This window comes from Lemur catta, chromosome 6, assembly GCF_020740605.2.
Source record: "Lemur catta isolate mLemCat1 chromosome 6, mLemCat1.pri, whole genome shotgun sequence".
Classification (NCBI taxonomy): domain Eukaryota; kingdom Metazoa; phylum Chordata; class Mammalia; order Primates; family Lemuridae; genus Lemur; species Lemur catta.
In genome coordinates this window covers 97,824,859-97,849,890 of record NC_059133.1, presented here as the reverse complement: position 1 = coordinate 97,849,890, position 25,032 = coordinate 97,824,859, and the positions used below count along the sequence as shown (strand labels likewise).

The 25,032-nt window shown below is 45.6% G+C and overlaps 1 protein-coding gene across 2 annotated transcripts; it reads right to left on the bottom strand.

Annotated features, from left to right (window-relative positions):
- Nucleotides 1-7,578: 7,578 nt before the first annotated feature.
- LOC123640188 lies at nt 7,579-11,346 on the bottom strand. 2 transcript variants are annotated; one of them, XM_045554645.1, is made up of 2 exons: nt 11,075-11,346; nt 7,579-8,518 (listed from the first exon to the last, which is right to left on the bottom strand). In XM_045554645.1, the coding sequence occupies exon 2, from the start codon at nt 8,459-8,461 to the stop codon at nt 7,718-7,720; it is 744 nt and encodes a 247-aa protein (XP_045410601.1). In that variant the 5' UTR covers nt 8,462-8,518; nt 11,075-11,346; the 3' UTR covers nt 7,579-7,717. The 2 variants fall into 2 exon arrangements, with proteins under 2 accessions (XP_045410601.1, XP_045410600.1); XM_045554644.1 differs by lacking the exon at nt 11,075-11,346 and adding an exon at nt 8,655-9,636.
- Between the last annotated feature and the right edge of the window lie 13,686 nt (nt 11,347-25,032).

The following is a 25,032-nucleotide window of genomic DNA, read 5'->3' as shown; positions in this document are numbered from 1 at the left end:
TTAAAATCCAAAGTCTTCACCATGATCTATAAAGCCCACTTCCTACATTGTCCCAGTCCCACTCCCTCCCCTCCAACTGTGCTGGCCTTCTTGTCGTCCACTAAGCAACCAAGTTTACTCACTCCTGTGCCACTTACCAAGTTGCCTCTCAGCTCCAAATTCACCACTCTTTACCCTGCTTTGTGATACTAGAGCTGGACCCTATAAACATTTCTCCTTTGCCAGCTTGCTCAATGTCAGTAGAGGCTTTGTCAGCAAGGGCACTGAAAGGGCGTTACAAGGCCATTGTAGACTAAGGGACTCCTCCCCAACTGGAGCTTGCTGCTTCGAGGCAGGGTAGCCAGTGGAGTGGTGTGTGAGAAGCCCAGCTGGGCCCGTCTCGGTGGCCCTGCAGACCAGCCCCGGCCTGCCGATGCCCTCCAGCACATTCCTCCTGCACCCAGTAGGCCAGGGAGCTGGCCCACGCTCTCCGGGAATTGTGTTTATCACTGGCAGACCGTGTGCTCTTACAGCAGCCACGGCTCTCCAAGAAGGTCTGAATCAGGGTTGAGGTGGGCAATGGGGAGAGCTCTTCTAAGGTCTTAGGTCCTTCCTAATTCACCCTCCTTCAACCCTAGCGGTAGTAGCTGCTTTTTGCATTGGCTACTTCCAGTCTGATAGTTAATCACCTATCACAAGTTACAATTTTTTACATTAAATTTTTCCTGTTCAAATTACTGGTGTGGTTTCTCTTTCCAGACTTACGCTGATACAGAATTGGTACTGGGAGTGGTCTGAGGAGACAAGCTCTCAAGGATGGGCTGTGAGAATGGCTTCAGCCATGCGGTTGGGTTTGAGAGCAGTGCTGGGTTCCCTACCTATAGGAAACTGGATGCTAGTTTTCTACAACATATATTGACATTACAATAAATTAAATTATCACCTGAGGTTGATTGTGATGAAGCTGCTGTTCCAGATGTGGTATATTTACTGGAGCAGATCAACACAGCCTCTGACACTTGATAAGCAGCTATGGACCTAGCTAGTGCTTTTTCTCTCCACACCAGTTTGCAAAAGCTAGCTAGAAGTAGGTTGTTTTTACCCAGCAGGGCTAACTGGGCTACAACAGCTCTCCTCTCTAGAAACCTCAATCATGTTGTTAATCCACTAAACATCGCACTGGTTTACTGTAGTTATAACATTAGGCTGATTGATACACAGGAAGTGACAAATAAGTCAGATGTCTTCATAAGACGTACAAGCCCTAGAAGGTGGAAGATGACTATCACAGAAACCAGGAACCCACCAGATCAGTGAAGTGTCTGGTGAGCCAGTGGCCTGTTGCGAGATCCTCTCCAAGGTAACAGGTGAGTTGCTGCACCTTGCACCACGTACCACACGGAGAAGAGGCACAGTGCTTGGCGGTCTTGGTATTTGGACGCAGCGTCTGTCCTGACTCCAGGCCGAGTCACTCATAAGGCTAACGGTCTTGAGTAGGATCAGAGCAAGGGAACGCTCTGTGGCAAGTCAAGGCTGCCCTTCAAGTTGCTCTTCCACTCACCTATAATTCAGTTGACCCAGGGATTTTCTAAGTGTGGAAAATAATGATGCGTTGCAGCCTCTGGCAAGCACCAATAGGATGATCACAGTGCAGACCTCTCGATTTTTCTGATGTATCTATGCCCCACACTTTCCGGTTTGCTACTGGCTCTGGGTAGACATGAAGCCTCTAGTCCTAGTGTGTTAGGTGATCGTGCAGGCTGAGCTTCCCATCACAAAGTTTGTGTTATTCTGTTAGTCACAGGTTGGGTGTGCACCGCAGTGATCTGTCATCAAGAGCAACTGTTATGCGAAAGTCTGAGGTCGAGGAGAGTCGAGATACAAGTAAGTTATGTGAGCCAGTGACTCTGATTCCTTCGGATTCCTTTGACACTAACACCTCCTGCAGTAGCCCCTCTCCCTCAGTTCAGGCCTGCGAACTCATGGGCACCGCCGTAAGACAAGTTGCCTGAGGAAGAAGGAACTAGAGACTGGTTTACGGATGGGTCTACGTGATAACTGGCCACACACAAGCAGACAGCTGCAGCGTAAGAGCCCACTGAGGGCCGGCCCGGGGAGGCCGTGGTGATGGGGAATAAAATGCCCCCAGCGGGCAGAATTTGACCGGTGTGCTTGCCCGGTTTGCTGGACTGAGAGATGCCCAGAGGTCTCCACGTGATTCATGCATAGTTGTTGGCAGTTTGACCAGACAGTCGGGGACATGGAAGGAACAGGATTGAAAGAGAGGTGACAAGGAACTCTGAGGAAAGGGTGTGTGGAAGGACCTTTCAGAATTGGTACGGATGGTAAAGTCATTTTTTTTTTTTTTGAGACAGAGTCTCACTCTGTTGCCTGGGCTAGAGTGCTGGGGCGTCAGCCTAGCCCACAGCAACCTCAAACTCCTGGGCTCAAGCAGTCCTCCTGCCTCAGCCTCCCGAGTAGCTGGGACTACAGGCATGCACCACCATGTCCGGTTAATTTTTTCTACATATTTTTAGTTGTCCAGCTAATTTCTTTCTATTTTTTTTAGTAGAGATGGGGACTCGCTCTTGCTCAGGCTGGTCTCGAACTCCTGACCTCGAGCTATCCTCCTGCGTCAGCCTCCTAGAGTGCTAGGATTACAGGCGTGAGCCACCGTGCCTGGCCGGTAAAGACATTTTTGTCCCAAATGCATGCTTACCGAAAAGCATCCATTGCAAAGGAAGCGCTCAGTAATCAAGTGGACAAAGTGACACACTCCGTGGGGGTCAATCAGCTTCTGCCCCCAGCTACCCCACTGACTGCTCAGTGGACCCATGAATGAGGCGGCCGTGGGGTAGAGACGGAGGCTATTCATGGGCTCAACAATATGGACGTGCCACAGCCCTGGGAACTGCTTCTGACGAGTGCCTACTCTACTAACAAGACACCAACACTGACCCACGTGGCGCCATCCACCAGAGGGGCAGCCATGACCTGATGGTGCGGTAATAACCTTGGATCTCTTCCATCACTGAAAGAGCAGAGATTTGTCCTCACTAGAGTAGACACATATGCTGGACATGGCTTTGCCTTTCCTGCCTGAAATGCTTCTGCCAGCACCCCCGTCTACAGACTCAGAGAGTGTCTTGTGACTGTCAGGCACTCCTCACAGAACTGCATCTGATGCGTCTACATTTTATAGTAAAGGATACCAATAGGCCCGTGCCTATGGGATCTTACCACAATACCCCATCACCCAGAAGCAGCTGGCTGGATGGAAGGGTGGACTGGCTCACTGAAAACTCAGCTATGGTGTCAATTATGAGAATTGAAAACCCTGAAAGGAGAGAAGACGGAGGCTGTCGTATAGTCTGCAGTATGTGCTTTGAACCAGAGACCACTCCATGCTGCTGCCTCCCACACAGCTAAAGTGTACATGCCTGGGAAGCAAAGGGCGAAAGTGAGAGAGGTTCCTCCCACTACTAGACCTAATAAAGCACTGGCAGCAGTTTTTGCTTCTCACTCAGCAACCTTGAGCTCTTCTGGTTTGGCGATCTTAGTTCCCAAGTGGGAATTAAAGGCTATAACAACGATTCCATTGATTTGGAAGATGACTGCCACTTGGCCATTTGGGGGCCCTTATGCCGCTGGACCAATAAGCAGAAGAGAGGGTTACTCTACCGGCCGGAGTGACTGATCACAACTGCCAGCGTTCACAACCGGGAATGAGGAGAACTCTCTGGAACCCAGTGTGCAGCCTGCCCAATAGTGAAAGTTAGTTGACAGGTACAGCAAACGAACAAAAGAAAAAGTCAAGACTCTTGAGAATTCAGACTCTTCAGAAGTGATGGTTTAGGTGATGAGACCCAGGATAAGAGCCCCATCTGGTTAAGTTTATGGCTGAAGACAAAGAAAAAATTGAGCGGGGAGTAGAGAAGGGAGACACAGATAGCAACTGTGACCTTGTAACTAATTAGAAGAATTACATTAGCTCACACATTCATGTCAAGGGGCAAAATAAAAAAAAGAATTATAGTAGGTTTGCATATTTTCTTTTTGTGTATGTATTTATTCGTATATAGTAACTATTTTCTTCTATGTTCTTCTTTCCCTTATTATTTTATATACAAGTTATTAAAGGTTAAATTTACAATTCAGTTGTTAGCTAACAAAATTTTCAGTAAGACTGTGACTACACTTGGAAGCATTGAATATAGCCAGCAATGGATGTGATGCCTTTGGGGACTGTTTGTTTCCAGGCTGGGGGAGTAGGAGACCTTCTTCACGCGTACAAAGGACAGCTGCAGCTTGTTAGGTGGGAACCTTGAGTTGTCTCATTATTGTCTGGAAGTTCAAATGTGTGTGGAAGGGTATACGGAAGCTGAGTAGCCTAAAGGGTAGACTGTGCCAGTTGTCAATGTATCACCTCCTAGCTCCAAACCCATCCTTTCTTGCCCTGCTTTGTGACACTGGCACTGGACCCTGTACATGTCTCCTTTGCCAGATGGTTTGACGTTAGACTTTGTCAATAGACAATACCGAAGGACACTGAGCAGCAATAACAGAAAGAAGGGGATTCCTCCCAGAGTGCCATTCTTCGGCGCAGCGGGAGTTCTTTGGTGTGCTGGAGGCTTGGTGGTGCTCACTTCGGCAGCCCGCATGGACGGGCCTCTGCCTCCCCCTCTGGCAGCGCTCCGCTGCTGGGGTTAGTTCTGCCCCTCACGCTGGCAAGTTCCCTCAGAGGCAGGCTGCACGCTTCCGCGGCAGACGTGCCACTCTTACGTCCTTCCTTATTCACTCTCCCTCAGACCTAGAGGTAGAAGCTGCTTTCTGCAGTTGCTACTTCTGGATGCCTTCGAGTTCTCTTTCTGCCTCTTTAAGTAGTTAACCACCTTTTACTAGTTAATGAGTCTTTGTATTAAATTCTCCCTGCTCAAATTACTGGTGTGGCTCTGTCCCTGACCGAGCCCTGACCACTCCACCACCTCGGGTCAGGGCCTTGCTGTTCCCTCTGGCTGGAACAATCTCCGTGGGGACAGGTAAATACTGAAACGTAGCTGCTGACTGATGGCTGTTTCTGTCCAGATTGCCATCCCATCTCTCCTTTGCAACAAGATGGCACAGACCCAACCCCTGGGAACCACCATCTGCAACCAGGACAAGCCCAGGGAGAGTGGACATGGGAGGTTTACCTGAGATATAAATCAGACTGAGTTTGGACTCTCAATGAATCTGCCTGAGAACAGTATTACCACTACGCACAGGCCCTAGAAACAGCATCAATCTTCTCTGAGAGCATGTGGTTATACTCCGTGTGCCCAAAACTATTTATTGAATCCCTACTATGTACCAAAAACTGTTTCTAGGCACTGGGTACACTGGGTACACTAGGCACTGTGTAAACTGTTTCTAGGCACTAGGCACAGCCAAGTGTTGGCTGTGATTCACCCCTAAAATGTCCCACAGATCTGAGAAGCAATTGCTCTTCTACATAACTCCAGACATGCATTGGGTACAGCCTCACCCACAGGGTGCTGGCCTTCCCACAAACCCAACTGAGTTTTAGAAGGGGGCTTCCCAGGGCCTCGCACACGGTTGTGCGTGTTGCTTGGTGCGCACAGATGCGGTGAGCACTGAAGACGGCATCAGGCAGCTTCAGTGGCTGAGCTTTGTGCCTGCTGGGGGTTGTGTGAGTCCAGCAGGTCACTTACTTGGAACCGTATGTGCAACTGATGGTGCTGGGATCCCAGGTCCCACCTAGCTGAGCCCAAATGCAGAACAGGATGGATCTCTTCAGGACAGCAAGCGTTTTTCCAGGGCCAGCCTGTGCAGGAGCTTTCTTATCTAGGGAGGAGGGGCAGGAGCTGCAGTAGCAGTGGTCTCAGTCTCGGGCACTCTCTGCTAAGACTTTCTCAGGCCTCTTACAGTGTAGCCAGGTCAGCTGCTGCAAGAAGGCAAAGGATAATTGCTTCTGGGATGGAAGAAAAGCAAGTCTCCACAGATGCCTAATGCTGAGACCGTTCAGCTTCCCTTGGCTCCTGTACCGTTGTGGGGGGCCCTAGACTCAGTGTTAGTGTTCTTATGTGTATAACAAATTTCAACACACTTAGCAGCTCAAAACAATACACATATATCATCTCACAGTTCCTGTGGGTCAGGAAACTGCGTGTGAGTCCTTTGCCCGTGGTCTCGCAAGGCTATAATGAAGGTATACACTGGGCTGTATTCTCATCTGGAGGCTCGACTGGGGAACACTCCACTTCAAAGTTCATTCAAGTTGTTGGCAAAAGTCAATTCCTGTGCAGTTCCATGACCAAGGTCCCCATTTTGCTACTGGCTGCTAGCTGGGGCCACTCTCAGCTCTAAGAGGCTGCCTGCAATTCCTTGTCTTGTCTCTCCCTCCATCAGCCTTCTCATAACATGGCAACTTCCTTCCTCAAAGCCAGCGAGGGACAGTCTTTCACTCCAGTCTACTAACATGGACTTCCACGTAACATGCTGGGATCACAGGAGTGGCATCCGTTGCCTTATCCTACTGGTTGGCAGCAAGTCACAGCCCCCGCCTGCACTCAGAAGGAGTCAGAAGGAGGGGACTGCACAAAGGCCTGGACAACAGGAGGCAGAAAATGAGTAGGTGCCATCTCAGGGTCTGCAGGCCACGCTTGGCCTCAGAACCAAGACTATACTAGAAGAAAATCTTCACTACATTCAACAGGTGATCTGGGGACATCGTGCTCGCTTGGACAGCACAGAGCGTACGCAGCAAGGCCGGGCTCCTGGGTGCCCTCTTCTCCATATCTCACCCTGAGGCCCTGGAGGGAGCCCAAGCCTTGGGCACAGGATGGTCCCTCAAATTACTTTGGGGGATGATATGCCTAGCACAGGGTGAGGTGACTGACCATACCTTCTCTGCAATGTCCTTATTCTCACCCCCATCTTTGCCCCTCCAAATGTGAAGAGCTTTAGCCATATCTGGTCAAGCTTCCTTGTGCTTGCAAACAACAAGACTCAGTAGGGAGCCCCAAAGAGGGGTTCATAACCTCTACATAGACCTGAGCTGGGCTGCAGCCATCTCGGTAGACAGGCCGGGTCTGGAGCAAGGCATGATTCTTGGTGCAGTGAAACCCAGTGGATTGCTTCCACTGCACCTCATTCCCACCCATCCTCTCCCCGGTGGGACTCAGCCACGTTTATTTAGTCCTCATTGGAGCCTCAAGCGAGGTGTCAAGACTGAGCCCACACCTAGCAGTCTGGGGAACCCTGAGGGGCAGAACCAGGGTGCACCTACCCTGCAGGTCCACTCTAGAATTTTCCTTTGGAGAAGAATTGTCTTCTCTGTATTTTAATAGAAACAAATACTGGAGAAGCCAGAGTACAAGTAAATCAATTTAAAGCTCTTAGTTCTAAGTGTATGGAAACTCTTCCTGATTGGAAGATCCTGGAACGATGAAGTGACAAGCTCAGTGTCACAGCCTTCTGGTGAGGTTGAAATTAGGCAGCCTGGGGAAAGAGCTCTGCAATGTCACCTGTTGCATACCACCCACCCACAGTAAGACAACCTCAGCCTGGCTGTAGAGAAAGAAAACAAGAACAGCAAACATTTATTTTTTAAAGGAGAAAATCAAAGGAGGTTAGCAGGAGGAGGTGCTGCCCCAGACACAATATTTAGAGAAACACAAACAGCATAGTTCGAGTGGGAAAAGACTTTAAGTAAGAAGGCTGCTTTTCCTCCCAAACGTCAGTTCATCCAAAACTTAAAGCTGGAAATGCCCTTCAATAGGTAATGGTGAATGCTGTACATGAAGAAGCCTGTGCAGAAGATGATGATGAGCAAGGACAGGGTGATGAGGGTGTAGATGGACATCCGCTTCTCCATGGTCGCCCGGATCAGGCAGAGGTAGGGGCCGGGGCAGTCATAGGTGCTGCAGTTAGTGACAGCTTGTGTCACCAAGGGCAGGTGCTGAAACATGAGAAGGAATAAAAACACACACTGGGCACCCACCTGCAGGAGGAAGTACAGGAGGTACAAAAGCAGAAGCATCTTCTCCTGGTGGAAGTTCAGGATGGAATTCTCCTTGGAAGAGAGGCTGTGTTCCTGGATCCCCGTCATGGAGCCCTCCTCTGCTGCACCTACCACCAAGTCCATCGACTTTATCTTGGCCTGCTTGTGCCGAATCTGAGCCATGAAGAATTCCATGAGGAAGAAGAGAGTGGTGAAGATGAAGAAGAAGAAGTACCAAATTCCCGTGACAGGGTTGCTAAAGTTTTTTTCAAAACACTCAATCAAGCACGGATAGGTGATGTTGCCATGGCACCAGAAATCTTCATGGATCCGTGCCCAAGGCATGCGGACCACGTACACCACCACCCCGTACAGGGCGATTAAGCCAAACCACAGCTGCCGCCCAATGTAGTAGCCAGACTTGTCACCAGCCACAGAGTGCAACACAGGGATCAGTCCAGCCACTGCTGCTGCAGCCATCTCCTCAGACTTTCAGGGGCTCGCCAGCATCTGAGACCAGGAGAACTCTGATAGCGCCTTAGGAGGGAGAGGAGAGCAAAGAGAATTCAGGGTCAGAAAGTGAGAGCAGTTGCCAAGAATTGTAAGCACATCCAAGAAGCCTGCTCAGGTTGTAGACCCATCACCAGCTCTGTTGCAGACTTTTACAACTAACCTGAACAGCAGTGTTTGCAGGCTCACAACATGGCGACGCCACTCTGCATTCAGTCCGTAATAAAGGCCATCCTCCTCGGGACACCATGGCCCAAGCGCATGATAATTACACGTGTAGAGGTCAGGGATCAAACCTATTCACATTCACAAAGCCCGTCTCATCCAGCAGAGAGCATCACATTTGACAAGAACCTAATTATACTTGGTTAAGTGCACAAAGGACAGAAGGAACAAATACAGGAATTCAGCAATTCTCGTTGTGTCTGACTGTTCTAGATGCTCTGTGGAAATCTCTACACTTTGCACTTTTGCCAGAAAATTTCCTAAGCACACAGTGCACTGGCTTCTCTCTACAGCTCTTCAGAATGTACCTATCACCACACTTTATTTACAATAAAAATAACATTGACCATTAATTGATTATCTATACATGGCAAGCCTTGTCCTGGAGATTTAGATAACAATATCTCTACAGAAGGGTAAAACATTTCAAATCTTTTTATCAGCTTAATTTGGGTAACTGCCAATGTTTGTCTTCCTTTTTGTAAGTTCCTATATGTAACAGTGACCAGTCATTTGACTTGAAGTTTACATTCTTAAGCATTTGGGTTTTCTAGTGTGGTAAAATACGCATAACATAAAATTAACCATTTTAACCATTTTTAAGTGTACAGTTCAGTGGCATTAAGCACATTCACACTGTTGTGCCGCCATCACCAGCATCCATCTCCAGACTTACCAAACCGAAACTCTGTCCCCATTAAACACTAACGCCCCATTCCCCTCCTCCAGCCCCTGGCAGCCACCGTTCTACTTTCTGGTTGTCAAATGTGACTACCTTAAGTGCCTCATATAAGTGAAATTGTACAATATTGTCCTTTTGTTACTAGCTTATTTTACTCAGCTATTATAATATCCTCAAGGTTCATGCATGTTGTAGCATGTGTTAGAATTTCCTTCCTTTTAAAAGCTGAATAATATTCCACGATGTGTATATATCACATTTTATTTATCCATTCATCTGTCAATGGACACTTAGGTTGTTTCCACCTTTTGGCCATTGTGAATAAAGCTACGTACAAGTATCTGTTCCAGTCCCTGCTTTTGCTTATTTTGTATATATGACCAGAGGTGGAATTGCTGGGTAATACGGTAAATCTACTATTAATTTTTTGAGGAATCACCATACCATTTTCCACAGCAACAGCACCATTTTATATTCCCAGTGCACAAGTGTTCTGGTTTCTCCACATCCTCATCAACACTTGTTATTTTCTGGTTGGGTTTTTGTTTGTTTGTTTGCATATTTTAACAATGTTTTTATTGAAAAGTTGTCACAGCTAGGGTGAAAGACTCTCTTTAAAAGACTTGGTGATATTTTAAAATTACCTCCCAAGCATCAGATCACATTCAAGCAGACCACACATAGGAATTAGGGGGCAGCTCCGGCCTGGTGGGCACAGGACGGGCTGTGGGCCTGCCCGGGAGGGTGGGCCGCCAAGGACAAGAGCAGAGGAGCTGACTGGGATGGTGAGCACTTACTATGTGCCAGGCCTTGGGCTACAAACGGACGGTTGGTTATGAGTTCATTATGTCAGTTATTCCTTGGACCAAGCTCATGGGATAGGTATAATTATTCTTGTCTTACAAGAGTTAGATTTAGCATGGTTGAGTAATTCTCGCACAATGATGCATCCCAGTAAACGCAGGTGCCAGGATGAGAGCCGGGCGGCGCCCACCTGGGCAGGCAGGAGCCGGGCGCCCGTGGAAGGGGCAAGCGAGCGCCGGCGCACGGACCGTTGCCTGCCTGCCTGTCTTCCACAACAGCTCAGTGGCCGCGTCCCAGTTAGCTCCAACTACACAGCCCAAGGCCCGGCGACTGTGCGGAGCGATGAATGTAAGCCGGGCTCGCACTGCACGGCCGGCTTTCCCGGGACCCAGCCCCGCCGCCCCGACCTACCTGCGCCCGCGCCCGCCGGGAGCCGCCTGCCCGCCAACCGCCCGGCCGCGGCCCATTGGCCGCGCCCCCTGCCCGTCTCCGCGCGCTCCACGAATCAGCAGTCCCGGCACCCCAGGGGCCCGGGACTCCGCAGACCTCGGCCGGGAGGCGAGAGGCGGGGCCCGGACTGGGCGGGAGCCCGCCTGAGGAATCGGGGACGCGGCTGTCCCGACCGGCCGGCCTCTTGCTCCCGTCCGCTCCCGGGCTCGCACGGCCCGGCGGTCCGGACCTGACCGGCAGTAGCTCAACCAGGGCCGTCGGCGCCTTCCGCGTCTCCCCAAACCTCCAGCCCCTTTCCCGCACTCGCGTCTCGTCTTGTACTTTAAAGTTGAAAAAACAAAAGGAAAAACAAACAAAAGGAAAAACAAAACACAGAAGTCGCCAGCCAGGAAACGGCCCGCTTTCCTTCCAGATCCACAAACCCGTTTCCATCTCTGTTTATCTCCTCTTTCTTCCCCTCGCCTCGGCGGCGCGCAGGCAGCGACCCTTCCCTTAGACGGCCGGTCTCCCGGGAGAGTTGCAGACCCCTCCCCAGGCAGTCTCGGGGACCCTGCGCGTGACCGGCCCTCTCCCCCGAATCCTCAGGTTTTGCCGCTCCGGAATCTCCCCATCAGCGTCCAAACAGCGTCCGCGTCCGGGCGCCCTGCCCACGCGGCACCCTGCGGCCGGCACCGGCTGCCGCCACCTCGCTCGGACTCGGGCCGCCGCTCGCGGCTGGGGAGGGCGGAGCCTCCGTCCCCAGTAGGGGAATGACCGACCCGCTGTCCGCGCGCGCGCGCGCGTGTGTGTGTTTTGTCCTGCCTGAAATCTCAGACCTACAATTCTATGAGACATATTCATGGTATATTTATTTTCCTTTCCTGATACTTTGAATTTTAATTTTATGGTTTAACACCATAGATCATATTATAATAAGCTGCCATACATTCTTTGAAGTTAAAATTTCTAAATAGACAAGAGAAACACCTGGCTCAATTTGTGTTTAACTCAAAAGGCCATTTCAAAGAAATGATTATGTAAATGTTGGTCAAAATTGTGAAAAAATAGTATGTAGTCATTTAGCTCTAAATCCTCAGTGACTGGCATAAAGTAGGTCTCAATGACTGCTTGCTGAGTGTGTGAATGACTGATACAAAGCTAGGAAGGGGAAAGCTCCAAGATGTTTTGTACCTGATAAACACAGCATCGCCTGACCCTGTGTGCCTACCATCACATTCCAGAAATGTGTGCTGAAAATGAAAATGGGCGACGCATTGGGATGATGGAGGTGTAGGTGGATTTCGTTCTTTTTAATATATTTTAACAGTATTACAGTGAATACAAACTGGGGAGGCGTGCCAGAGCTCTCAGTAATACAGTTCTATGTTCTCCGTGTTTGATTTGTTGGATGCTGTCTTGGTAATCTATTGCTGTGAATCAAGCCATTTCAAAACCTAGTGACTTACATACAACAGCAGTGCTTTGCTATTTGCAGTGCCTGGTCACCCTGCTCTGTTCCACGAGCCGTCAGACTGGTGTCTTGTGAAGCCACAGTGGAGGGCAGCTGGACTGAGCGGGGCTCTGACACGGGCCCCCCACCGAACCCGGCCTTTCAGCAGGAGCTTCCTGATTGCATGGCAGCTGGCTCCCCCCAGAGCACAGAAGCAGTGACAGCGCTGCCTCGGAAGCCACACAAGGTCACTTCTGCCATCTCAGACTTGAGGGGGTAGGAAAAAGACCCCACCTCTTGATGGGAGGAGAGAGGAGCCTTGCGCAAACTCGTGCAAGGCGGGAGATGCAGTTACGGGCATCTGGGAACAGTCTGCCACTGGGGGCTTTAGTGACCTTTCCTTCCTGTAGTTGCAGAGTCGCCCATTTGAAGGCACTCTTGCTTAGCAGGCAGCCTGGTGAGTAGACCCTAAGGACAGTGTTTCATAAAACCTGAGTGCTCATTTTAAATACCTCCATTAAAATGAACACCAAAATGAGCAGCGGAGTCTGGGGCAGGTGCGAGGGTGACCTGAGGCACAGCCAGAGGCAGTGAGCCCGGCTGCCCACCAGGGCTCCTGAACCTTGACCACAGCCCCCCGCAGGGCCCCGATCCATTTCCCTCTCTCTGCAGTATTACCTGGAGGTTTTATTTTTTGCACTGGAAGTTCATAAAAATTATTTTTAGTGTAGTTATTTTTATTGTTGTAAATAAACATAACATAAAATTTACCCTCTTTCCCATTTTAAGTGTACAATTCTATGACATTAAAACCATTCACACTGTTGTGCAGCCATCACCACCATCCATCTCCAGCACATTCTTCTCTTCCCCAACTGAAACTCTGTACTCACCGAACACTAACTCCCCATCCCTTCGCCCCCAGCCCCCGGCAAACATTGTTCTACTCTCTACTTCTACGAGTTTGACTAGGAACCTCAAGTGAGAAGAATCACAGGTATTTGTCCTTTTGTGTCTAGTTTATTTCACTTAGCATACTGTCTGCAAGGTTCATCTGTGTGGTAGCGTGTGCCAGAATTCCATTCCTTTTTAAGGTTGAATAATATTCTATTGTATATATAGACCATATTTTGTTTATCCATTCATCCATCAGTGAACATTTGGGTTGTCCTTTTGACTTTTGACTATTGTAAATAATGCTGCCATGAACATGGGTGTGCAAATATTAAAAATGATTTTAAAGGATAATTAATGCCACAATATTTACTGAGCATATGCTACATGCCAGTTGCTGTGCTGGATGCTGGGGCTACAACAAAGACTGCAGACATGGGCAGCCACCTCCCAGAGTTTACAGGCTAAAGGTGACGTCTACAGGTGACATCAGCATGTTGCGAGAACTGTCAGGACAGGAAGAATGGGGTGCCCTGTGCGCACATGGGTTAGACCCCACCCAACCTCCAAAAAAAGGCTTTCCATATTCTGTGACTTGGAACCTGAAATCTGAAAAGTGAGCATGACACAGGGTGTGGGGGGGCAGACCAGAGCAAGCAGGGTGGCCTGGGCAGAGACTCGGCCGCACCTGGTTCAGAGGATGAAGAAGGTGGGGCTGGCAGGCAGCCACACCAGAGAGCCACGCAGAAGCCAGAGGGGACGGTACAGGCCCTGTGAGCCTGTTATCAAGTTTGGGTTGATTTTAAAAATCACAGGAAGTCAATGAAACATTTCCAGTAGGGAAGTGATAGGATCTAGTCTACATTTCACTCGATCAGCCTGGCTGCGGTGACAGCGGATCGCACTGGCTGAAGGCAGAAGGCCAGACAGGGAGCTACTATTCATGCCAAGCTGTCCAGGATGGAGGTCTGAACTAATCGGACCGTGGGGAAAGCAGACAAGGCAATCTGGCGGCTGAGTGCATGTAGGAAGTGTGGGGGAAGGTGGCACAGAGGAAGGAAAACAGAGGTAGTTATTAAACAGTGGAAGCGTAAATCGAGGTGCAGCAAAATACTGATGCTGTCAAGCGGGGTCTGGTGTTAACGTCAGTCCTTCTCCAAGGACCTGGGGCTTCATCTCTGTCTTGGGCTGCTTGGATCTTTCTTGTCAGCCGGGTTTGCCAAAACCTGCTTGACCTCCTCCACAGCCCACATCAAAAGAGCCACTCTCAGAGCACAGTCTGTGTCCCACCATCCCTAAGATAGTTTGTTATGAACTCAGTTCCCCCGACCTGCCTCAAATTCGTATGTTGAAGCCCTGACCCGTAACCTGACTATTTGGAGACAGGGCCCGTGAGGAGGCAATGAAGGTGAAGTGAGGGGGCGAGTGCTGCGCCCTAATCTGATGCCACTGGCGTTCTTACAAGAAGGGAAAGAGACACCGCAGATCTCTTTCTCCACGTGTGCATGGAGAAGAGGCCACGCGAGGACACAGCAGGGGGGCATGCATCTTCTGCAAGCCAGGAGAGGCCTCACCAGAAACCAGCCCTGCCGGCACCTGGGTCTCGGACTTCCAGCCGCCAGAGCTACTGTGCCAGTCACCCAGTCTGTGCAGCACAAGCAGACGCATACACAGTCCTAAGAGGTCAGCATTGTCACCCCCGTCTACAGATGAAAAAACTGAGGTTCGGAGACTCAAACTCTATTTCTCAAACTCTGGCTGTCGCTCTGCTTTACAGCCTGCCATGCAGATCCACAAAACCATGGGAGTTCAGGGCCCACTCTGAAAAACGCGCCCAGTCGCAGAGGTACTGCAGTCTACTGTACTTCTCTGTCCTCCTGCAATGGCGCGAGGTAGACTTTGCAGCAGGAAGGGAGCCTCGTCACGGCCACCCAGGATTCCACATAGACCCCTTCACCTCCCAGGGGCGGCACATGCCTCTTGCTGTAAATGTACAGAGGAGCCTTTTTTGCTTTGTTTCCAGTTACTTCCATGGATGCTCCCTAAGCTTCCAGTAGCCTGGTTTCCAGTATAGTTGGACATGGGCCCTGCTGAAGCAATTTCTGAAGTTTTAGTTTGAAACAGATGAAATTGCTATTTATATTGGTCAAAATTGGTCAAATAGCAGCAACATCATGTAGATCAACCTAATAAATTCACCTGGCCCTCCAATCCTGCCCCTCCTTCTCCTTCAGTAACCTCAGGGCATCCAGGACTCTCAGCTGCCCCCGATCACCCCAGACCCCCTGGAGGCCTCCTCCCACCAGCCCTGGCACTGCCCCACTCTGGACAGTGACAGAAGCCTGGGAGAGAAGTCCGCTACGGGAGAGAGATGAAATGGTCAGAAAGGTAGGAGGAGAGTGTCAGGCTCAGAACTCAATACTCCAAAATATGGCACCTTAGCATACCAAGTATTTTAAGCTGAAGGAAATTAAGAAACGTCAGAAGCAAGAAGGCCACCTCCTGCGCATCTCCCCTGAAGCATAGTCACAAAGGAATTCTTGACCTACCTTGCCTGAAAGTCGGTCGTAAGACCCTCACTCCAGAGGGGTCCTGCCTACGCCCACAGCCAGGAAGAACTGAGGCCAGCACAACGTGTTTATGCAGAAGAGAAAGGGGGGAAGTTGTCCATCTGCATTCTGGGTGCCCCCTGGGAAGGACTTGCGAAAGCATAAGGATGTGACAGCCAGGGGTGGGGCCTCACCCTCAGGACCAGCAGGACACAGGAAGCCCATGTCACGGTGTCAGTAAAGCAGGCTGAGGGTGGAAAGCAATGCTCATGGCCTCTGGGAACAGGTCTGTGATTAGAGCAGATGTCTCAGAGGACAGCTCCTCACTGCCTTCCCGCCAGAGGCCAGCACAGAAGTGGGGAATGACTGCCATAAAGCAGCCCAGCCAGAAAGCGTGGGTGGACAGTCAAGGATGTGGCAGAGTGGCACCAGTTTGCAGAGTCAGCATAGGGACCTGCCTGTGGGGGTGGGGGCGGCACCATGGAGACCCCCAAGTCTCCCACCCATCTGAAGCAGCCAGTGCTCCCCAATGCCAGCTGTCAAAGACGGAGAGGCAGGGGTTAGTACCGCCAGTCCAGGTTAGCACTTCATTCTCTTCTCTGCAGTGTCCCCGGGGCCTAGGTGACCTAGGTGAGTAAGTAAATAAGTAACAACTCACTTTGGCCAAGAAAGGTGTTTAAGATGGTCACAGCGCCCTCTCTCTAATTAAATAAAGTCATGCCACGTTTGCCCCAGGACCAGGTTGCCGAGACCCAAGACTATGCCAAGAGTGTGCTCTGACAAATAAGAGCCCAGGTGGGAGGCTCAGTGGTCTCAGAAGCAGCTACCAAGAGGAAATTCTAACCCAGATATCTATAGGAACCCCAGACCATCCCATGGGGACGACATGGTGCTCAGTGCTCAGGGGCCTAGACAAGCCAGGTTGGGCCTTCAAGGAGCATCCTGAGGTGGGAGGGAGGAGTCGTGAAACCATGAAGAGCTGACCAGTACCCCATGCTGGAGATCAAGGAGTGGGACCCCCCTAGGTGGGCAGGATCCCCCACTGAGCCACAGAAACATTCAGGCGGATCCTGGTTTATAAGGAATCAGGACATTGAAGGCATGTCACCGTGCTGCTCTGATCCAACATGGAGAGATGGAACAGGGGTGGTGCCAGGACACGTCCTGGAGGTGGTAGTCCCCCTGCAATGCACCAGCCAACGAGGACAGGACCCAGCGGGCCCTCATTTGGCCAGTGAATGATGTACAGGTCTCCCACTGATATATTAGGTGTGAGCAACAACATGCCAGAACCAGGCGGTCTATATGCAGACAACAGACCACAACTTGCACATGGTCTCTCCCGGTTGTGGTCTGTTGTGTCCAATCCTCCACCCTGTGCCTTTTTGCATTTAGGGCCCCGGCTGGGCTTGGCTCAAGAAGCTCAGCAGATCTTTGTGGACTCCCACCGTGGCTTCACTCTCCACACGCTGCCACCAGCTCCCCTGCCACGACCCACAAATGACCCAACCACACTTGACTCCTGGCATTCCCTGAAAGAATTCCATGCCTTTCCTTTGTCGGAATGCCCTCTCTCCTGTCTGTCCACTGTGTCACTCCTCAGCGCCCTTCTCAACAGCCGTGTCATCAAAAAGCCCTTCAGATTCCAGCAGAGGGAACTTCTCTCACCCCCACTCCTCAAACCACTTTGATTCTGAAATGGTTTTTTTTGTGTAATTTTTATCTTAGCAACTAACAACAGAACTCTTCTTTAAAAGGTATTTAATATCTATGTTTGGGGAAAATATGTTAATAAGCTTGGTTACCTGGGTTTCCTAGGCATTTCAAACTATAGTCATAAACCTAATGTATCTTACTTTCTCATCAAATTCCTAATAAGACAGGCTTACATTTCTTTCCAGCAAAACCAACCTAAGCATTTAAATTCCTTTCCCAGACTTTGTTAAATCTTGATTTAAAGATTCCATAAATCAGGCTGGGCGTGGTGGCTCATGCTTGTAATTTTAGCACTTTGGGAGGCTGAGGCTGGAGGATCTCTTGAGGCCAGGAGTTCTAGACCAGCCTGGGCAACACAGGGAGATCCTATCTCAACAAAAAAGATTTTTTCTAATTAGTGGGCTGTGGTGCTGTGCACCTGTAGTCCCAGCTACTCCAGGGGCTGAGGCAGGAGGAACCACTTGAGCCCAAGAGTTGGAGGTTGCAGTGAGCTGTGATGACACCACTGCACTCCAGCCTGAGTGACAGAGCAAGACCTTGTCTCAAAAAAAAAAAAAAAAGGAAGGAAGGAAGGAAAAGAAAAGATTCCATAAATCAAATTATTTGAAAAATCTCAATACTGATTACAAAAGTAATTGAATTCTTTTACACATTTTGAATTATCTGAATCTATCATCATTCAACTTTTCACATTTTTCAAAATAAGTCATAAGATAATATGAAATTAATATTAAGTGTTTCAAATTAATATCTTAAGGGTAATATGCCAGACTCTCTAAGAAGACGTTCTCCTAAATATTTCAAATGCCTTACAAAACAAATAATACGTACAAATTACCATGATAATTTCAAGATTGATTTCTAAACCTTGCACAAAGTAGTACTATCATGGATTTGGTATACGTTTTTCTTATCTCTGTGCTGATTTCTATCCCCTTAATCCTTTTTCCATGCTTACCACTCTGAGGAGACCAGGGTCACCGTCTCCGTTTGGCTGGGGCTGCTCCGTGCAGACTGTGTCTCTGAGCTGGGTCGCAGGTTCCAGTTACAGTCAGGGGTTCTGAATCGCAACACAGCAACTGGGGCTGCTTCCAGGATGGACCCCTTGAGCCACATTAAAACAAGATGTGGCTTTTCTTGGAGTCTTACAGAATGGGACACTTTTAGTCCATGCCTTTCATTGCAAATCAGTGCCTTACATTTTAAAATCAACCTCTTGGACAACTTCAGGTGCTTAATTAGAAAAAACGTCATGTACCCTTTTACTCTCTGGTGGGATTCTGCAAGGTTTTTTGTTTGTTTGTTCTTTCTGGATAACAACTCTTACGTTGAAATGCATTTCTCTTTGGTTATTCTTTGTGTATAGTTATCTACATTTTATAAAATGGGTATCACACTATTCATCATGAAGCTTTTACCCTTGAGTTTTTCCGGACATTTTATTGTGAAAATTTTCAAACAGAAAAGCTGAAGAAGTATACAGTTAGCACCCACATACCCACCACCTAGATGCCACAGTTAACATTTTATGGTATTTGCTTTATCACAAAACTGTCCTTTTATCTATCTCTCTATTTATTCATCAATCCATCCTTAATTTTTATTGCATTTCAGAGTAAGCTGAAGACATCAATACACTTAGCACTTCAGCATGCATATCATTAACTAGAGTTCAACATTTGTTCATAGTGTTTTTAGAACACTTATGTACATTTTAATATACAAATTTTGAATGTGACATTAAAGGAGTTTTGACAAACATGTATACCTGTGTAACCTAAACCCCTATGACATATAAAACGTCATCATCACTCTAGAAAGTTTCCTCATACCTCACGTTACCAGATTTAGAAGGAAAAATAACAGGATTCTCAGTTAAATTTGAATTTCAGGTAATCAGCGTATCATTGTTTTTAGTATAATGATGCCCCAATTATTGCATGGGAAATTCTTGTTCTAAGAATTATTCCTTGTTTATCTGAAATTCAGATTTAACTGGGCATCCTGTGGTCTGTCTGGCATCTCTCTTCATCCCCTCCTAGTCAGTCCTGGGTCCCTTAACCCCTAGATACAGCCACTGATTTTTTTTCTTTTTTTTTTTTTTTGCCATAATAGATTAGTTTTGCCTGTTATCCAACTATTCAACTTCATAAATTGGAACCATAGAGGATGCACTCTTTTGTGAAAGATTTCTTTCACCAACATAGCCTTTTCGAGATTCATTCATGCTACTGTGTCTAACAATAGTTATAAATACACCACAGTTTACTTTGCTACTGATGTACACCTGGGCTTTTTCCAGTTTGGCACTATCATAAGTAAAGCTTCTATGACCATTTTTGTGCAAGTCTTTTTCTGGACATTTTTTTTTAATCTCCCTTGGGTAAATACCTAAGGCATAATAGCTAGGTTACAGGATAGACATATGTTCAATTTTCTAAGAAACTCCTCAACCTTTGTCAAAGTAACAATGCAATTTTACGTTTCCACCAACAATGTATGAAAGCGCCTGTTGTTCCAAATCCTTGCCAACATTTGGTGTTTCAATGTTCTTACTTTTAGCCATGCTGGTAAGTATATAGTGGTTTTTCTTTGTGGTTTTCATTTGCAATTCCTTAATGACTAATGATGTTAAGCCCTTTTTTATGTGCTTCTTGGCCATTTATATATATTAATTTGTGAAGCATCTGTTGAAATATTATGCCTATTTTTAAAAGTTAAATTTTTTGGTTTTTTACTATTGAGTTAAGGAGTTCCTTATACATTCTGTATATCAAGTTTTTGTCAGGCAAAATATTTTTTCCTATCTATGTCTTGCTTTGTTCTTAACAATGTGTATGATGAACAGAAGTTTTTAATTTTTATGAAGTTTAATTTATCATGTATTGCTTCCTGTGTCCTAAGAAACCTTTATCTATGCTCAAGTCACAAAGATATTCTCCTGTGTTTTCTTCCAGAGGCCTTATAGTTTTAGCTTTTATGTTTAGGTCTATGATCCATCTTGAATTAATTTTTGTGTATGGTGTGAGGTAGGGGTAGCAGTTCATTTTTTTTCTATGGTGATGCCCAGTTGTTCCTGCACTATCTCTTAAAAAGACCTTCCTTGTCCCCTTGGATTGCTTTGGCACCTTGTCCAGAACCAAATGGCTATGATGTGTTTCTATTTCTGGGCTCTCTACTTATTCCATTGGTTCATTCATTGATTCCTATGCCAATTCCACTCAATACACTTTTGATTACTGTAGCTTTAAAATAAGTCTTGAAGTCCAACAATGTAAGTTCCCCAATATTATTTTTGTTCTCCAAGATGACTTTGGATATTGCAGATCCTTTGATTTTCCATATAAATTTTAGAATCAGCTTGTCAAGTCCTGTGAAAAAGGCTGGTGGGATATTTTTAAATTTTTTTATTGATATATAAATACATGTACATATTCTGGGGATATATAATTTAATTAACCCATATAATTCATAAAGATCAAAGCAGTGTAATTGGGATATCTACCACCTTAAATATTTGTTTTGCCTTTATGGTAGAAACATTCAAATTATTTGCATCTAGTTATTTTGAAATATGTAATAGATTATTGTAAACTATAGTCACCCCACTGATCTGTCACACACTAGGTCTTATTTCTTCTACCAAATTGTACATTTGTATTTAATCAACCTCTCTTCATCTCCCCTCCCCGACACCCTTTCCACCTTTGATAACAAGCAATCTACTCTTTATCTTCATGAGATCCACTTTTCTAGGTCCTACATATCAGTGAGAACATGCAATATTTGTCTTTCTGTGCTTGGCTCATTCACTTAACATAATGACTTTCAGTTCCATCCATACTTTTGCAAATGACAGGATTTCATTCACTTTTATGGCTGGACAATATTTAATTGCGTATATATACCACATTTTCTTTATCTGTTCAAACACTGATGGGCACTTAGGTTGATTCCATATATTGGCTATTCTGAATAGTGCTGCATTAAACATGGGAGTGAAGATATCCCTTTGACATATTGATTTCCTTTCTTTTGGATATATACCCAGGAGTGGGATTGATGGATCATATGGTAGTTCTATTTTTATCTTTTTGAGGAACCTCCATACTGTTTTCCATAGTGGCCGTACTAATTTACATTCTCACCAAGAGTGTGTGAGGGTTTCCATTTCTCCACATCCTTGCCGGCATCCATCATCATTCCTTGTCTTTTTGATAAAAGCCATTTTAACTGAAGTGAGATGATACCTCATCGTGGGTTTGATTTGGATTTATCTGATGATTAGTGATGTTGAGCATTTTTTAATACATCTATTGGCCATTTGTATGTCTTCCTTTGAGAAATGTCTATTTATATCTTTTGCCTGTTTTTGTTTGGTTGTTTTTTGGGTTTTTTTTTTTTTGGTTTGTTTGTTTGTTTGTTTGTTTTAGAGATAGGGTCTTGCTCTGTTACCCAGGCGGGAGTGTAGTAGTGTGATCATAGCTCACTGTAACTTTGAACTCCTGGGATCAAGCAATCCTCCCCCTCAGACTCCCAAGTAGCTGGAACTACAGACCCACACCACCATGCCTGGCTAATTTTTAAAATTTTTGTAGAGACGAGGTCTTGCCATCTTATGCAAGCTGGTCTCAAACTTGGCCTCAAGCAATCCTCCCATCTTGGCCTCCCACAGTACCAGGATTATAGGTGTGAGGCACCATGCCTAGCCTTGCCCATTTTTAATTGGATTATTTGAGTTCTGTGGGGGTTTCTTGTTTTGCTATTGAGTTGTTTGGTCTCCTTCTATATTGTTTATTAATCTTTTGTCAGATGGGTAGTTTCCAAATATTTTCTCACATTCTATGAACTGTCTCTTCACTTTGTTGACTGCTTCCTTTGCTGTCCCAGGAGCTTTTTGGCTTGATGTGATCCCATTTGTCTATTTTTGCTTTAGTTGTGTGTGCTTTTGAGGTCTTAGCAAAAATCTTTTGCCGAGGTCAATGTTCTGGAGAGTTTCCCTGATGTTTTCTTCTAGTAGTTTTGTCATTTCAGGTCATAGATTTAAGTCTTTAATTCATTTTGATTTGATTTTTGCATATGGCAAGAGTTAGGGGGTCTAGTTTCTTTCTTCTGCATATGGATATCTAGTTTTCCCAGCACCATTTTATCTTCTTGACACCTTTGTTGAAAATGAGTTGGTTGTAAATGCATGGATTTATCTATCTGGGTTCTCTATTTTGTTTCATTGGTCTATTTTTATATCAGTACCACACTGGTTTGGTTACTATAGCTTTGTAGTATATTTTGAAGTCAGGTAGGGTGATGCCTCCAGCTTTGTTCTTTTTGCTCAGGACTGCTTTTACTATTCAGGGTCTTTTGTGGTTCTGTATAAGTTTTAGAACTGTTTACTCTATTTCTGTGAAGAATGTCATTGGTATCTTAATAGGGATTCCGTTGAATCTGTAGATTGCTGTGGGTAGTATTGTTATTTTAACAATATTAATTCTTCCAATCCATGAGCATGGAATATCTTTCCATTTTCTTTTTTATGTCCTCTTCAAATTCTTTCATCAGTGTTTTATAGTTTTCTTTACATAGATCTTTTCATTTCTTTGGATAAATTGATTCCTAGGTATTTTATATTCTTTGTAGCTATTTTAAATAGAATTGCTTTCTTTTTTTTTTTTTTTTTTTTTTTGAGACAGAGTCTCACTTTGTTGCCCGGGCTAGAGTGAGTGCCGTGGCGTCAGCCTAGCTCACAGCAACCTCAAACTCCTGGGCTTAAGCGATCCTACTGCCTCAGCCTCCCGAGTAGCTGGAACTACAGGCATGTGCCACCATGCCTGGCTAATTTTTTCTATATATATTTTTAGTTGTCCAGATAATTTATTTCTATTTTTAGTAGAGACGGGGTCTCGCTCAGGCTGGTCTCGAACTCCTGACCTCGAGCGATCCACCCACCTCGGCCTCCCAGAGGGCTAGGATTACAGACGTGAGCCACTGTGCCCGGCCTAGAATTGCTTTCTTGATTTCTTTTTCAGATTGTTCACTGTTGGCATATGGTTTTTATATATTGATTTTGTATCCTGAAAGTTTACTGAATTTGTTTATCAGTTCTAATAGTTTTTTGCGGAGTTTTTAGGTTTTTCTTAGTGTGACATCATGTTGTCTGCAAACAAGTTTAATTTGACTTCTTTCTTTCTGATTTGGGTGCCCTTTATTTCTTTCTCTTGTCTAATTACTCTTGCCAGGACTTCAAATATTATTTTGAATAAAAGTGGTAAAAGTGGTCATCCTTGTCTTGTTCTAGATCTTAAAGAAAAGGCTTTTAATATTTCCTTATTCAGTACAATGTTAGCTATGAGTTTCTTATGTGCAGTCTTTGTTAGTTTGAGGTATATTTCCTCTATACCCAGTTTGTTGAGGGTTTTTATCACAAAGGGATGTTGAATTTTATCAAGTGCTTTTTCAGCATCTATTGAAATGATAATAGGGTTTTTGTTCTTGGTTCTGTTAATGTGATGTATCATGTTTATTGATCTGCATATGTTGAACCATCTTTGTACCCCTGGGATGAAACTCACTTGGATCACAGTGAATGATCTTTTTAATGTGTTGTTGAATTTAATTTGCTAGTATTTTATTGAGGATTTTTGCATCTATGCTCATCAATGATATTGGCCTGTAGTTTTCTTTCTTTGTTTTGTCCTTGTCTGGTTTCGGTATCATAAAATGAGTTTGGAAGTATTCCTTCCTCTTCAATTTTTTTGAAGCATGTGAGTGCAATTGTTATTAGTTCTTTCAATGTTTGGTAGAATTCAGCAGTGAAGCCATCAGGTACTGGGCTTTTCTTTCATGGGAGACTCTTTATTACTTCTTTGAGCTCATTACTCATTATTGGTTTGTTGAGGTTTTCTATTTCTTCATAGTTCAACTTGGTAGGTTGTATGTGTCCAGGAATTTATCCATTTATTCTAGGTTTTCCAATTTGTTGATGTGTAGTTGTTCATAATAATTTCTAATGATTCTTTGTATTTCTGTGGTCTCAATTGTTATGTCTCCTTTTTCATTTCTGATTTTATTTATTTAGGTCTTCTTTCTTTTTTTCTTAGTCTAGTTAAAGGTTTGTTAATTTTGTTTATCTTTTCAAAAAACAAATGTGTTATTTCATTGATCTTCTGTATTATTTTTTATCTCAATTTTATTTATTTCTTCTCTGATCTTTATTATTTCTTTCCTTCTACTAATTCTGGGTTTGACTTGTTCTTGATTTTCTGTTTCCTTGAGAATACATTATTAGGTTATTTATTTGAAGTCTTTATACTTTTTTGATATAGGTGTTTATTGCTATAAATTTCCCTCTTGGTACTGCTTTTGCTATATCCCATAGATTTTCGTATGTTGTATTTCCATTTTCATTTATTTCAAGAAATTTTTTAATTTCCCTCTTAATTTCTTTATTGACCTATTGGTCATTTAGGAGCATGTTTTTAATTTCTATGAGTTTGTGTATTTTCTGCAATTTCTCTTATTATTGATTTCTAGTTTTATTCCCTGTGGTTAGAAAAGATAGTTGATATGATTTCTACTTTTCCAAATTTGTTGAGACTTATTTTGTGGCCTAAGGTATGGTGTATTCTGGAGAATGTCCCATGTGCTGAAGAAAAAAACGTGTATTCTGTAGGAATTGGGTGAAATGTTTTGTAACTATCAGTTAGGCCTAAATGGTCTAGTATGTAGTTTAACTCCATTTCTTTGTTGATTTTCTATCTGGATAAGATGTCCATTACCGAGCATGGAGTGTTGAAGT

Excerpts from the sequence above, each read along its gene's own strand:
- LOC123640188 (XM_045554645.1), bottom strand. The coding sequence starts at position 8,461 with ATGGCTGCAGCAGCAGTGGCTGGACTGATCCCTGTGTTGCACTCTGTG.